The sequence below is a fragment of the Antechinus flavipes genome, chromosome 4 (genome assembly GCF_016432865.1).
Source record: "Antechinus flavipes isolate AdamAnt ecotype Samford, QLD, Australia chromosome 4, AdamAnt_v2, whole genome shotgun sequence".
In the NCBI taxonomy this organism is placed as follows: Eukaryota; Metazoa; Chordata; class Mammalia; order Dasyuromorphia; family Dasyuridae; genus Antechinus; species Antechinus flavipes.
The window spans coordinates 473,366,895-473,379,306 of NC_067401.1; the positions used below are offsets into that span (position 1 = coordinate 473,366,895).

Here is a 12,412-nt window from a genome sequence, read left to right on the forward strand (position 1 = left end):
GGCCCGACTGTGGGAAGCCCTGGGTCTCCCTTTCTGAGGAGGGCCCCAGGAGGCCCTCGGTGCTGGGCGGGACGCAGAGTCTCGCCAGAGATGTTCCAGAGGTCAGGAGGAGGGGCGGACGAAGTGACCTCTGACCCGCCCCCCGACCCTGAGAGGTCCGAGTACGGCTGCCTCCTCTGATTTAGACATCAGTGTCCATGCCCGGCCTAGTGGGCCTGGGGCCGGCCCAGAGGAGGGGCCCCGAGAATGGGTTCTATGTCACCTTCCTTAGGGAGATGTGGGGGGCATGAGGGCGGCCTTAGTGGCAGAGGAGGGGCCCTGATGTGGGGGGCATGAGGGCGGCCTTAGTGGCAGAGGAGGGGCCCTGATATGGGGGGCATGGGGCCGGCTTTGGTGACAGAGGAGGGGCCACGAGAGTCGATTCTCACTTTTCTCAGGGAGAAAGCCAGTGTCGGGGAGGAGGAGCCTTGGAAGACGCCCTTCGCACGTGCCCCCAAGAACTCCCAGTTCAGGCACGGGGTGCTCAGTCAGGTCGCGGCTCCCTACGAGCTGCCCCCGCAGAGGAAGCCTTGCCGGGGCCCCCACTGGCAGCCTTCCCTCCCTCTGGTAATGACTGCTGAGTTCTGGCTGCGTTGTAACCCCCCCCCCCCAGAGGAGGGCAGGGCTTGCGCTGCGTCCCACACACAGTAGGTGCTGGTGGATGCCCGTGGGGGGCGAGGGAATCTACCTGAAACCAGGAGCCATTTTCCTTCACTTCCTTGTTGGCCCCTGGAAGGCCGAGGCACGAGGAGATGGCCGCCGCTTTGGGGTTCCTCCCCTTGCCTAGAGAGCATGGGGCGGCCCTGGGATGTAACAGGGGCTTTTTTTCCGTTGCGTTTTGGCTGAGGGGGTAAAGATGGCATTTTCAGGGGCCACGCCGGCAGGGGTTTGGGGAAGCGCCCTCTGTTCTGGGGCAGCCTTGGAGGCCGCGGGCTCCCCGGGAGGCCTTGGTCCGGTCTCTCAGCTTCTTGGGGCCTCGGTTCTCTCTGGTGGGGAGGGGCCAGGCCGGCCTCGATGCTCCCTTCTGCCCGACGCCTCCGTGAGCTGCGGCCGGAAGGGAAGGTTGGGCCGAAAACCCGAGGGAGGAGGCAAGGGGCAATGGGCGCCCCTCCCTCCACCCCATATTCTCAGCTTTTTCCCAGGCCGTCACATCTTGACCGCCTCCGTGGCCGTCCCTGGGCCGGGGGGGTCGGGGTCCTGGCGGAAGGCAAACTCAGATGTCACCCACTGATTAATGAGGCCGGGCCTGCGCTCTCCCCCCTGCGTCGGCCAGACAAAGACGTTAGCATAGACATTTTCTCAGCCAACCCAGCTCAGAGTGGGTGAGGATCCTCCTGTCCCCCGGCCACGGTCAGGGGGCTTTGAGTACTGGGCAATTCATGGGGGCATTCCCAGTGCGGAAGCTCCCTCCACCAAGGCAGGCTAGCAGTTCACCTGGGCCCCCCCAGGAAGGCCCCGGGGGGCAGTGGTTAGTGCCTGTGGTCAGCCAGCCAGGAAGCCTCCACGTGAGGCTCGACCCCTGGGTCCAGCCTTCCCCCACGACCTCCCCTTAGCTGAGATTTTGTGGGTCTCAGGCCCTCACCTTCCTGCTTTTGGTTCCAGTGTGTGCTGAATGAACATGGCTGTCCCCATGGGCGCCAGTGTGACTTTCATGCCGGGGTCCTTCAGAGTAAAGCTATCTTCAGCACTGACTGGGGGGCCCCACGGCCTTCCACGCCGCCCCACGCTGCTGTGTGTTGTCTGTGATTCTGGTAGATGATGTGACGTTTCTGGGCCTCCGTATCTGCCTCTAAAAGCAGCCCCATGGTGCCCTGGATCTGGAGTCGCAAAGTGCCGAGTTCAGATCCAACCTCAGTCACTTCACCTATTTGTCTCCTCTTCTGTAAAATGGGAATAATAATGGCACCCTCCACCCAGGGTTGCCGTGATGATCGGATGAGATCATATTTATGCTTAGCACAGTGCCTGGCGCATAGTAGGTGTTTAATAAATTCTACTTGTCATTATTATATTATTGTTGTTCTTGTCCACTGAGGTCGGACTCCATGGTCTCTCAGGATCCTTCCAGCTCAAAATCTGTGATCACCAGGATTTCCAGGCCCTTTGTGATTTTCTTTACTGGGCTGGTGTGTGAACTTGACCTGTCACTGACCAATGAGATTATGGCCCCTGTCTCCCCAGGGGTCAGTGACTTCTTCCTTGAATGGGGGCTTTCATGAAAGCCCCCTAAAGTTCCTTTGCGCTATGCCCCAAAGCTGGGGCCGTCTGCCCACGCTCCAGGCCTGATCCCGCCTGCCTCCCTGGGGGGTTGGAGCACCCGAGCAGATGCTTTGGAAGGGGGAGGGGTGACATCCTGCGGCCCCAGCTCCCCAGGACCAGCTGGAGCCGGTCACTGGAGGGGGAGCCAGGCCCAGAGGCTCCGTGCTCGAGCTGTGCGCGCGCGCGCGCGTGTGTGTGTGTGCACATGTGTGTTTTGTGTGCATGTACGGGCCTGTGGTGAGCCTCCTCCTCCCCAGCTCCCTGCTTTTTGTGCCCGTGGCCAAATGGCATCTCCCCAGACAGTCCCCATTGACCGGGATGACGGTTTAATAGTCACTGTCCTTTCTTGGGCGGGCAGCGAGCGGGGGAGGGGGGTAGGCTGGAGCCCCCCAAAGGTAATTGGAATTCTACTGGCTGGGGTTGTCTTGGTAACGCGGAGGGGTCTGGCAGACACTCACAGAGGGGAAGCGGGAGTCGTGGAACCGCAGAATCCCAGAACATCAGGCTGGGAGAGACCGCAGAACAGCGTCGGAATATAGAGTACTAGCCGGGCGGCCTCGGACAGCGCCTCAGGACAGAGAGTGTCAGGGCGCTGGGGGCGGCCGGACACGGGACACGCGGCTCTGCCGGGCGGACGCTTGGTCTCAAGCTCTAGGCCCAAATCGGTGGTGGTTCTTGTGGCTCTCTCTGGACTTCCGTGTCCTTCGGAGCTGTGACAGAACGAGCAGAACCAGGACTCGGGAGAATTTGATGTGCCACTTATCGCCAGCTCTGCTGGGGGACCCTGGGCAGTCACTTCCCTTCTGTCCTTTCACATAAAAAGAAAGTTGTAGTAAGTGGTGTCCAGGGTCTGCTGTGACATCAGGTGGTTGGAAGGGACTTCCCGCTCCGGACCAGGGAGGCAGCTGTTCCTCTTGCAGGGAAAACCAAACATCCTTGTGGAGGGCCCTTCTGGTGTGGGATTCAGGACCCCCGGGACCCGTCCCATTGGGAGAGGAGCCCAACCATAAAGCATGGGAATAGGATATAAAGTGCTGGACCTCGAAGCCGAGTGCAGATTGGACCAGTACCAGCTGCGTGTCCCACACTCTCACCTACTATTTCTGAACCTTGGCTTACTCATCTCTAAAATGGGAATAGTAACAGCTCCTTCAGACCAAGCTTCTGGTTAGGACCAAAAGATAGACAGAAGGGACTCCATACCCCAGCTGTCACTATTCCTGTCCTCCCACCTGGATGGGTCACAGCCCCCCTCTCCCCCCGGAGTCAGGCCGCGCAGGGCTGTTGGCCCCTTCGGGGGCCTGTTTGGGGCCTTCGGTGCCCCTGCCCGCACTTGCTGCCCGGCTCACCCTCTTTCAGGAGCATTAAAACCGCATGTGACAGACTGCACTGGGCCTGTTTACGTGAGACCGCAGATGGGTAGTCCTGCACCCCATGCACGTGGACAGTCCTGAATTTTGAGCCAGATGTTGGGGGCCCCTTTAAGCCCTTGCACCAAAGGACTTTTCTGGTCTCCGCCCCTCTCATGGCTCAGCCTGAGACTGTCCATCAGCTAATACGTTGTGGAGTTGGAGGAACTTCTGGAACCCAATTCTAATTTAATTTGTAAAAGTTTTATTGGTGTCTTTTTTTTTGGTGATATCTGTGACTTTATGCTTATCCGGTAAACACCTTTCTTCTCAATTAACAAGCATTTAAGAATGACTTATGTCCCAGGCACCAGGGGATACAAAGAAAGATTGTTAGAAAAAAAAAAATCAACCACAGGTCAACTGTGTCTGACTGCTCCTGGCGCCCATAGTGGGGTCGTCCTCTCAAGGAAGGCAGGTTAGTTCATTGAGCTCTTCTCTTGGGCAATCCCCGTTATAACCAGTGTTCTGTTCCTGGGTGTGTGGTTTTCCTGGTTCTGCTGCCCTCACTCTCTATCAGTTCATCTAAGTCTCCCCATGCTTCCTGAATTCTACCTAGTGATTGTTTCATGTAGCACAAAAATAAGGCCATGGCGTTGTTAGCCCAGATAACGGGCTTCTGTTTTGTGACCACCAAAAAAAATGCATTAAATAGGTTGGAGTACATAGGATCTGGGGTTTTTGTTTTTTGTTTTTTTTTTTTTTTTTGATCATCAGACAATTTGCCTTACAGTGACTTTACTCATTTTATAAAGTAGGAAACTGAGGCTCAGAGGCACTTCCCTGATAATTTACTCAAAGTAAACCATTCACAAAATGTATTGATCATTTACAAAACGCTTTCCCATTTGTTGCATTAAGAATCGTTCCCATTTCTCTGGCACTCTCCAGTTCCTCAGCCCTTTTCCTTGCAGTGCCCGATGAGGTAGAGAGTCTGACTCCTGATTTCCTTATTTTATAGTCTAGCGACACGAGTCCCAGAGAGATCGTACAAGTAGGAAGCATGATGAGTGATGGGTTGCTCCTCGTTAGTTTGCCTTTTGGATTCGGCGCTGCATTTGAACCCAGGTCCCTGCCATCCCCTGCTCCACAAACTCCAGTGGCCCCCTCGCCTCCGGGAGCAAAAACAGCCTCCTCCGCCCTCCTACTTTTCCAGGCTTCTTATTCCTCACTGCCCACCACGGATCCTTCTGGCCAGTGACGCGGGCCTGCTGGCTGTCCCCGGACTGAGGCAGTCGGTCAGCTGGCTCTGGGCAGCACGCTCTCCCTCCTGGGTTCCTGGGACTTATCCTGAAACAGAGTTGTAAAGGAGGAGAGGGACACTGAAGTAGGGGTAGAAAGAGCGGGTATCCTCAGCAGGCATGTCGTCTCCCCAGCCTCAGTTTCCCCATTTGTAAAATTAGATGTTTGGATTCGGGGGCCTCTGAGGTCATTTCTGGGCCTGCCTCTATGATCCAGTGACCTTGGCTCTGTTACAAAACACTTGATCTTGGGATGTGGCTGGCCTCTGAGGTCACTTCCAGGTCCGGATCTGTAACCCCCAATCCCTTCACCTTTCTGGGCCCATTTCCTCAGCCGTCACGTGAAAGCCAGGACTCGGTGGCGGGCTCTTCTGGCTCAGCATCTAGGATTATGATCCCCCTCCCCGGATCTGCCATCCCAAACCCCTGTGGGATCCCGTAACTGAATATGGGGATCTGTTATCAGTAAGCAGTCGATTTGTTGGCCTGTTTCCTGTTCCATATACCTGGGGTCGCATAAAAATGTCTTGGGCGAAAGGGGTCACTTTTGTGGTGGAAAGAACTTGAGACAAGTTAGTATTTCCCTGCTGAAATAGCTGGGACCCTCTCAGTGGCCCTGCCCCCCAGAGAGAAGAAATGGGCCAAGGTCAAGGAGCAAGTTGAAGGCAGAGCCCCCAGCCGGGCCTTTCTTCCCCCAGATCGGCCACCTCTCCATTTTGGACAGGGCCGGACAAATCGGATTCCCTTTCTCCAGTCGCCATGGGGGTGGGGAGGGGGCTGGGCTTCTTTGTTCCAGCTGCCTGGTTGCCATGGGACCGGATTATGATATCCCCAGCTCAGGGAGATTAAATGATGTTCAGGAGGGCCAAGGAGACCGGGGTTAACATTCCGCTGGCCCAGACAGGGAGGCAGCTGTTCTCAGCGGCTGACTTGTTGTGTCAGGGCATTGGGAGGGCAAGGAGGCGGTGGTACCCGGGAAGGAGCAGGACCAGGGACCAAAGGGCAGAACCGGAGCCTGGCGGGAGGAAGCCTGCCAGGGCCATCCTGTAGGGGGCTGCTGAAAGACAAGAGGCTCCTCCAAAAAGGGGGCTGCTCAAGGACCGGGCTCAAGTTTCTTTTAAAAAATGTGTAAATTTTTTTTTAAAAAATCAATGCTTTTTGTGTTATTTTCATTTTCAAATGTATCCCCACCATCCTTTGTCAGGCAGTCAGCATTTATTTATTCATTTATTTTTGTATGGCAACTGGGGTAAATGACTTGCCTCGGGATCACATAGCTAGGCTAAATTTGAACTCAGGTCCTCCTGACTCCAGGGCAAGTACCACCTAGTTGCCCTTGGTCAGCATTTATTAAATGCCTACTGTATGCCGAGCACTGTGCTAAAATCTGGAGATACAAAGAAAGAAAAAAACCAGGAACTTACATAATCAGGGAGACAACTTACATGTTCCTTGGAACAGAGAGGAGGCAGTGTGGGAGGGAAGGAAGAGCACTGGCTTTGGAGGAGGCGGCTCCAGGTTCAAATCCCACCTCTGGTGCTTATTGCCTATGTGACCCCTGGCCCTTCATTAATCATTCACTCAGTAAATACTTAAGTGCCTGTAGATTTAGACCAGAAAGGGCCAGATCTAAAACCCTGAAATGTTACCCTGAGGTTAAGGGCCTAACCAGTCCTCAAGTGCTAAGGTGACATTCGAACTCGGTTTTGCTTGTCTCCTTCTCTGAGGCACTGTCCCACCCACCTAACTGCTTCACCTGCAGGGTGCAAGGGTTAGATCGGGTGAGATGGGGTCCTTCCTGCCTCCAGGTCTATGGTTCCCAGGGCCCTGAGTCACTAGGGCTCTCTGTCTTAGTTCCTTCCTCCCCCAGAAAAGGAGGGATTGGCTCAGGTGGCAGAAAAGGGAAATAACCAGTGTTGGAGGGGATGTGGGAAGAAGGGGCTGCGGACCCCCCCCCCAAGTTCTGTTCCATAAGGAAAGCCGCAGGGGATTGTGGGCCTGGAAAGCCAGCTTCCAATTCTGACTCTGCCAGGGTAACTCCCAAACAAGGGACCGTTTCTGGGGGGGTTTCCCCAGTCAGGCTCTTAGGCTAAATGATCTCCTAAAGCCCCCCCCAGCCCTGACTCCCCAGCTCCGGTTCCATGGCTCCCTCCCTCCCTCCTCTCCAGCCTGACCCTCTCTGTGTTGATGCCCGCAGAGCAGGGACCCCCGTTTTCCCCTTGCCCCCTCTCTGCACCCCGAGACCCCTGGACCCGTTTCCTGTCAGACGAGGGGCCGGGGGCATGGAAGAAGGTGACTGCCCAATGTCACCCTGACTGAGGCTCCATCAGTGCTCTTGTCATTGTTCAGGCAGGCAACTGCACTGCATGCAAATGTATGCAAATCACACCAAATAAACCAGGGGCTCTTGGGAAGGGGGGCGTGGCATCCTCCAGACCTTGCTGGTGCCCTTCATTCTGGGGGCGCTGTGGGCCCTGGCTGGCCCAAGGTTAGGGGTGAGGAGGGGAACGGGCCTCAGGGAACCCCAAGCCTCTGCCCCAAGACAGCCAGCCCCCAGCTGAAGCCCCCCTCAAAGAGCCTTCCCTGCCGGGCTGTTTGTCCAGAGACCTTCCTGGGAGGTGTGTGGAGGAGGAAGAGGAAGAGGAGGAGGAGGAAGGGGGAGGAAGGAAGAGGAAGGGGGAAGAAGGAGGAGGAAGGGGGAGGAAGGGGGAGGAAGATGGTGGAGGAGAACAGCTGAAGGCAGATCCACAGGAACAAGGCCCACTGAGGGAAGGGGGCCAGGGTGCTTACGGTCACCAGGCTGTCTCCGGGGGCACGGCCGGGGATGGGAGGCCCGGGGCTTTGTCTGGTGGCTTTGAGATGCATTGGGGGCCCCTCCTCCCCAATCCACGTCCATTTGGGTGCCTCGTGACTTCACCTGGGTCGGCCCGGGGGACCTCTGAGGGCCCTTCCAACAATCCTGGCCACTGATTCCGGGGCCACTACTACCCTCTGAGCCTCCGTTTTTCCATCTGTGAAATGGGGGAATGACACGTTGCCTCCCTCCCGGGGCTGGGCGGGGCGGGCCTCAGCCGAGCGTTCTCTGCTGTTTCTCCTGCTGCCCAGGGCCGAGTCCCAAGAGGCCCCGCTGTCCTGCTGCCTCCGCCCTGCTGGGCTCGGGGCCCCGGCCCGGGGTCCCCCAAGAAGGCCCGGTTTCCGGGGGCCCTCTTGGGCTGGGGCCTTGTTCTTGCCGCCCCAGGGGCACCTCGGTGCCCGGCCCAGCCCCCCAAGCCTCTTCTCTTCCCCTGCAGCCAAGAAGACCTGCTCGGACAGCGACTTCACCTGCAACAACGGGCACTGCATCCCCGAGCGCTGGAAGTGCGACGGCGAGGAGGAGTGCGCCGACGGCTCCGACGAGTCCGAGGCCACGTGCAGTGAGTGGGGGTGTGGGGGCGGGGCGGGGCGGGGCGCGGCCTGGGGGGGGGGGGGGGAACCGGCAACCCTAGCCCGCGTGCAGTGAGTGAGGGCGTGAGGGCGGGGCGGGGCGGGGCGGGGCGGGGCGGGGCGCGGCCTGGGGGGGAGGGGTAACCGGTAACCCTGGCCCGCGTGCAGTGAGTGAGGGCGTGAGGGCGGGGCAGGGGGAGGGGCGCGGCCTGGGGGGGAGGGGTAACCGGCAGCCCTGGCCGCGTGCAGTGAGTGAGGGCGTGAGGGCGGGGCACGGGGAGGGGGGCGGGGCAACGGGCAGTCCTGGCCCGCGTGCCGGGGGCCTCCCGCTGCCTCAGCAGCCTCGTCTGGGAGATGATGTGGTTGTGCTCCGGGACCTCCAGAGCCCCTCCCCCAGCTCCGACACCCCCTGTTCTCAGCCCCTCCCAGGGGCTTTTCCTTGTTCTCGTAGGTTCTCTGTTCTGACGTTCTTTTTCTCAGGCCCTTTTTGGCTTGGGTTCCTGTGATTCTGCGGCCTCTGAGGTTCTGGTGTTTCATATTCTCTGATTAAATAAATATTGATGAGCCGGCTCAGGGGGGCGGGGGAGGCTCCTGCGGGCCTTCGCAGCCGCGGGATCAGGGCCTGGAGGGAGGGGCCTCGCCTCCTTGGCTCTGCTCTCCAGGCCCTCAGGCCGGGGCTCTTGTTTGCTTCTAGGGGTGCGCGGGGCGGCTTCTGTGGGAGCTGCTTTGGAGGCAAGAGCTGGGCTGGGGGGAGGGGACCTGGGGGGGCTGCTGGGGTCTCTCGGTCACAGCCGAGGCAGAGACACAGTGGTGAGGGCCCTGCGGGTGCGGGCTGGTAGCCTCATCACCTAGCAACAGAGGAGAGACAGAGAGATGGAGGGGGAGAGAAAGACAGAGACAGGAGGGAGAGGGAGGAGGGAGAGAGAAATAGAGGCAGAGACTGGCAGGCCGCCCCAGCTCCCGGCCGCCCCCTTGCTGACTCCCCTGAGGGATTCCGGCCGTTGAAGGGCTCCCTGGGCCTCCTCCTGCCACGAGGCCGGGTCTGGGGCCCTCAGGCTGCACCCCACCAGCTGCGGGGCTGAGGGTTGGAGGAAGTGGGAAGGCTCAGGGTGGGGGCCAAGGAGCCGGGCTTGGAGCACCTGTGGGCCTGGCCCTTGGGAGAGGGAGAAGCACAGGGGAGCACTGAGGCTGGGCATGGGAGCGGCTTCTGGGGGAGGGGCTCCCTAGAAAGGGAGTGAGTCCCCCCTTCTTGAGGGCCTGCGAGCAGAGCCCGGCTCCCAGCCGGCGGAGCCGCTGTAGATGATGGCCGTCCGGGATGGGCCCCCGAGATCCAAGGCCCGTGGCTGCCCGTGGCGTCGGGCTCAATCCAGGGGACCCCTGTGGCCCTGCCAGGCCTGTCAGCCCCCCAGAACCACCTGCATGTGCTCCGGGCCCGGCAGCGTTCTGACCCTGTGAGAAGCCCCTGCCTGGTCTGCACGTGCTGGGGGGAAGGGGGAGCCACAAAAGGCCCGCATGGTAGGGCTCTGGCGTCCTGAGCTCTCCTGAGCCTGGGGGTCTGGGGGCCCTCTTGTGGTTGCTTCTGTTAAGTCCACTCCCTGAGCTAGCCTCTGACCCCCGGGCTGGGGCTTAGGGCTGCCGGCTGTGGCAGGGAGGGGCTCATGGGGAGAGCTGGCATCCTGCCCCATCTGGAGGGCTCGTCCGGTGCCCCGGACTGTGGAGGAGACCAGTGGGTGCCGTCCCCCGGGAGCGGGCCTTTGGGCCCTTCGGGGGCCCTTGGTGAGCCCGACTGCCTCTGAGGGACTGACCCCCACTCCCCTTCTCTGTGGTCGCGCTCTCCCGGGGGGGCATCTTCCCGCCATTTCTTCCCCCCCTCTCTTTTCCACCCTGTTCCCCATGTGTAGACGGGTGCGTACAGTGCACACCTTGGCTCTCCCTGTTTTGCCCACACTGTCAGTCAGGCTGTCTGTCAATCTGTTGGTCTGTCTGTCTCTCTGTTGGTCTGTCAGTCTCCTGTTTGTTAGTCTGTTTATCCATTGATCTGTCTGTCAGTCTGTCAGTCTGTCTGTCTGTTGATGGATCAGTCTGTGATTGCCAGTCTGTCAGTCTGTCTGTTGATCTCTCAGCTTGTCAGTATGTCTGTCAGTCCGTTGGCCTGTCAGTCAGTCTGTCCCCTTTGGGCTGCCCCTCTCCCCCGTTCCCAGCTTCGGCCCCCCAGGCTCCCTCCGTCCCTCCAGCCCTGCTTCCCTCAGCCCGGGCTCTCCCCTCGGCTCACTGGGTGCCTCCCGCCTAGAGCTTGTCCCGGAGCCGCCCTGCCACTCACGGCCTGGGGGCTCTCTCCCCTCCCCTCAGTCTCCTCGGACGCCGCTGGGGTTGCTGGGAGCTGAGGTTTCCAGAGCAGGTGAAGCGCCCCGCGGGTCAGCGCAGCTGGGGCTGTGACCCCCTCCCCCTCCCCCAGCACTGGCGGAAGCTCCCAGGGATCAGGGGAAATGAAGTGACTGAGGGGAGGCCGTTGGTGGATGAGGCAGAAGCCCCCGGTGGTCCCATGTCCCCTCTGTGTGAGCTCTCCCAAGCCCAAGCTCGTTATCCCCCCAAAGCCGCCGGGGCTGCTCCATTTCTTTCTGCCGGTGGCTTCCAGCAGGGAGACCTTGGCTCCCTTCTAATCAGGTGCCAAGTCCCGGCCGTGCCCGCTGTGCCCGGTCTGCCTCCCACCCCCCCGCAGGCCCTCCCTGTGCCCTCCCTGTAGTCGCCTCCCCTCCCCCCGCTCTCTCCCTTCACCCGCCTTTGGCGACACGGCCTGAATCCTCGGGGGGGGGGGGGCGGTGATCATGTGATGTCCCTGGAAGAGTATAAGCTCTACTGTGACTCAGTGATCCCGAGGTTCCGGAAGGGCCCCCAGCGCCATCTTGGGCTCCCCGCTTTAAATAGAGCAAACAGGACCCTCTCTGCTGGCAGACTCGGGCCCCTCCGGGGAGCCCACTGCAGCCAGGACGGCCCTCCCTCCCTTCCAGGGTTCAGCCCCCTCTCCCCAAAGAACCGCGGCTTATCCTGGTACACCCTCCCCCCCGGGAGAATGGAGCGTCCCCGAGCTCAGGCGGTTCATAAATGAACTGGAAATGCCGGGGAGGGGGCCGGGGTGGGACCACCCTCCACAAGCCCTTGGAGAAAGGGGGAGAGCGTTCTGGGCCAGGGAGGGAGGGGTGGGCACTAGTCAGAGCCCCTTGAGCAGGCTCCTTGGTGGGGCAGCCTGGGCCGCTGGTGGGGGAAGGGATTGGCAGCCTTGGGCATCTCATGCGAAAAGCTCCGAGCTGAGTCCCCGGGATCCCCAGCCCACAGGCTTTTGCCCTCGTTCCGGACCCCTTGGGGCTGAGGGGGGAGTCTGGGCCAGACCTTAGAACCAGGTCTGTAAGTTCCCTGTCCCCCCAGATTTCAGCCCAGGGGGCAGGGCCCTGGAATCACGCCTCTTCTCCTGCCCCGGACAAGGCGCCCGCCCCAGGCCGGTCCCGCGTTTCCTCCCTTGGGGACCCCCCTCCTCTCCTCCTCCTTTACAAGATGGGACCGTGGGTCATGAGCATGCGGGGGGCTGCTGGCTTGTGACCCCTGGCAAGTCCCTCGTCTGCTTGGGTCTCAGTTTCTCCATCCCTAAAATGGGAACCCTTGGGCACCAGCCTGGGAAGGCTGTTGGGCAGATCGAGTGAGATAATGTGTGACCCGTGCTTCCAGACCCCCAAATAAACACCCTACGGGGTCGTCCTGAGGCGGGGGCGGGAGGCCTGGGGCTGGGTGAGCGCTTGTGGGCGGGAGAATCCTTGTTCGGGTGTGGGGTGGGGAAGAGGGTTCCGGAGATTCTACCCGGGAGGGTCCGTGGATTTTGTGTGTGGGGGCACAACAAATACGATTTATATTGAGAAATTACATCTTGGGTTTTTTTTTAAATACTGGCTTTTTATTTTCCAAATCCGTGCAAGGCTGGTTTTCCCCCTCGTGAAACCTCCTTCCCGCCCCCTCCCCTGGAGGCCGATAATCCAGTTTGTGTTAGACACG

General features: G+C 59.9%; 1 protein-coding gene and 1 long non-coding RNA gene across 8 annotated transcripts in view; one reads left to right on the forward strand and one right to left on the reverse strand.

The window, feature by feature from the left end:
• Nucleotides 1-12,412, forward strand: part of LRP8 (LDL receptor related protein 8) — an 87,588-nt gene that overhangs the window by 43,708 nt on the left and 31,468 nt on the right. For all 7 annotated transcript variants that reach the window (XM_051999654.1, XM_051999655.1, XM_051999656.1 and 4 more), the window contains exon 3: nt 8,239-8,361. In XM_051999654.1, coding sequence (XP_051855614.1) covers nt 8,239-8,361 — 123 coding nt within the window. The remainder of the gene's footprint in view (nt 1-8,238; nt 8,362-12,412) is intronic.
• Nucleotides 4,479-8,367, reverse strand: LOC127563302 (uncharacterized). The gene is made up of 2 exons (XR_007953946.1): nt 8,270-8,367; nt 4,479-4,997 (listed from the first exon to the last, which is right to left on the reverse strand). It is a non-coding gene; the product is annotated as an uncharacterized LOC127563302 (long non-coding RNA).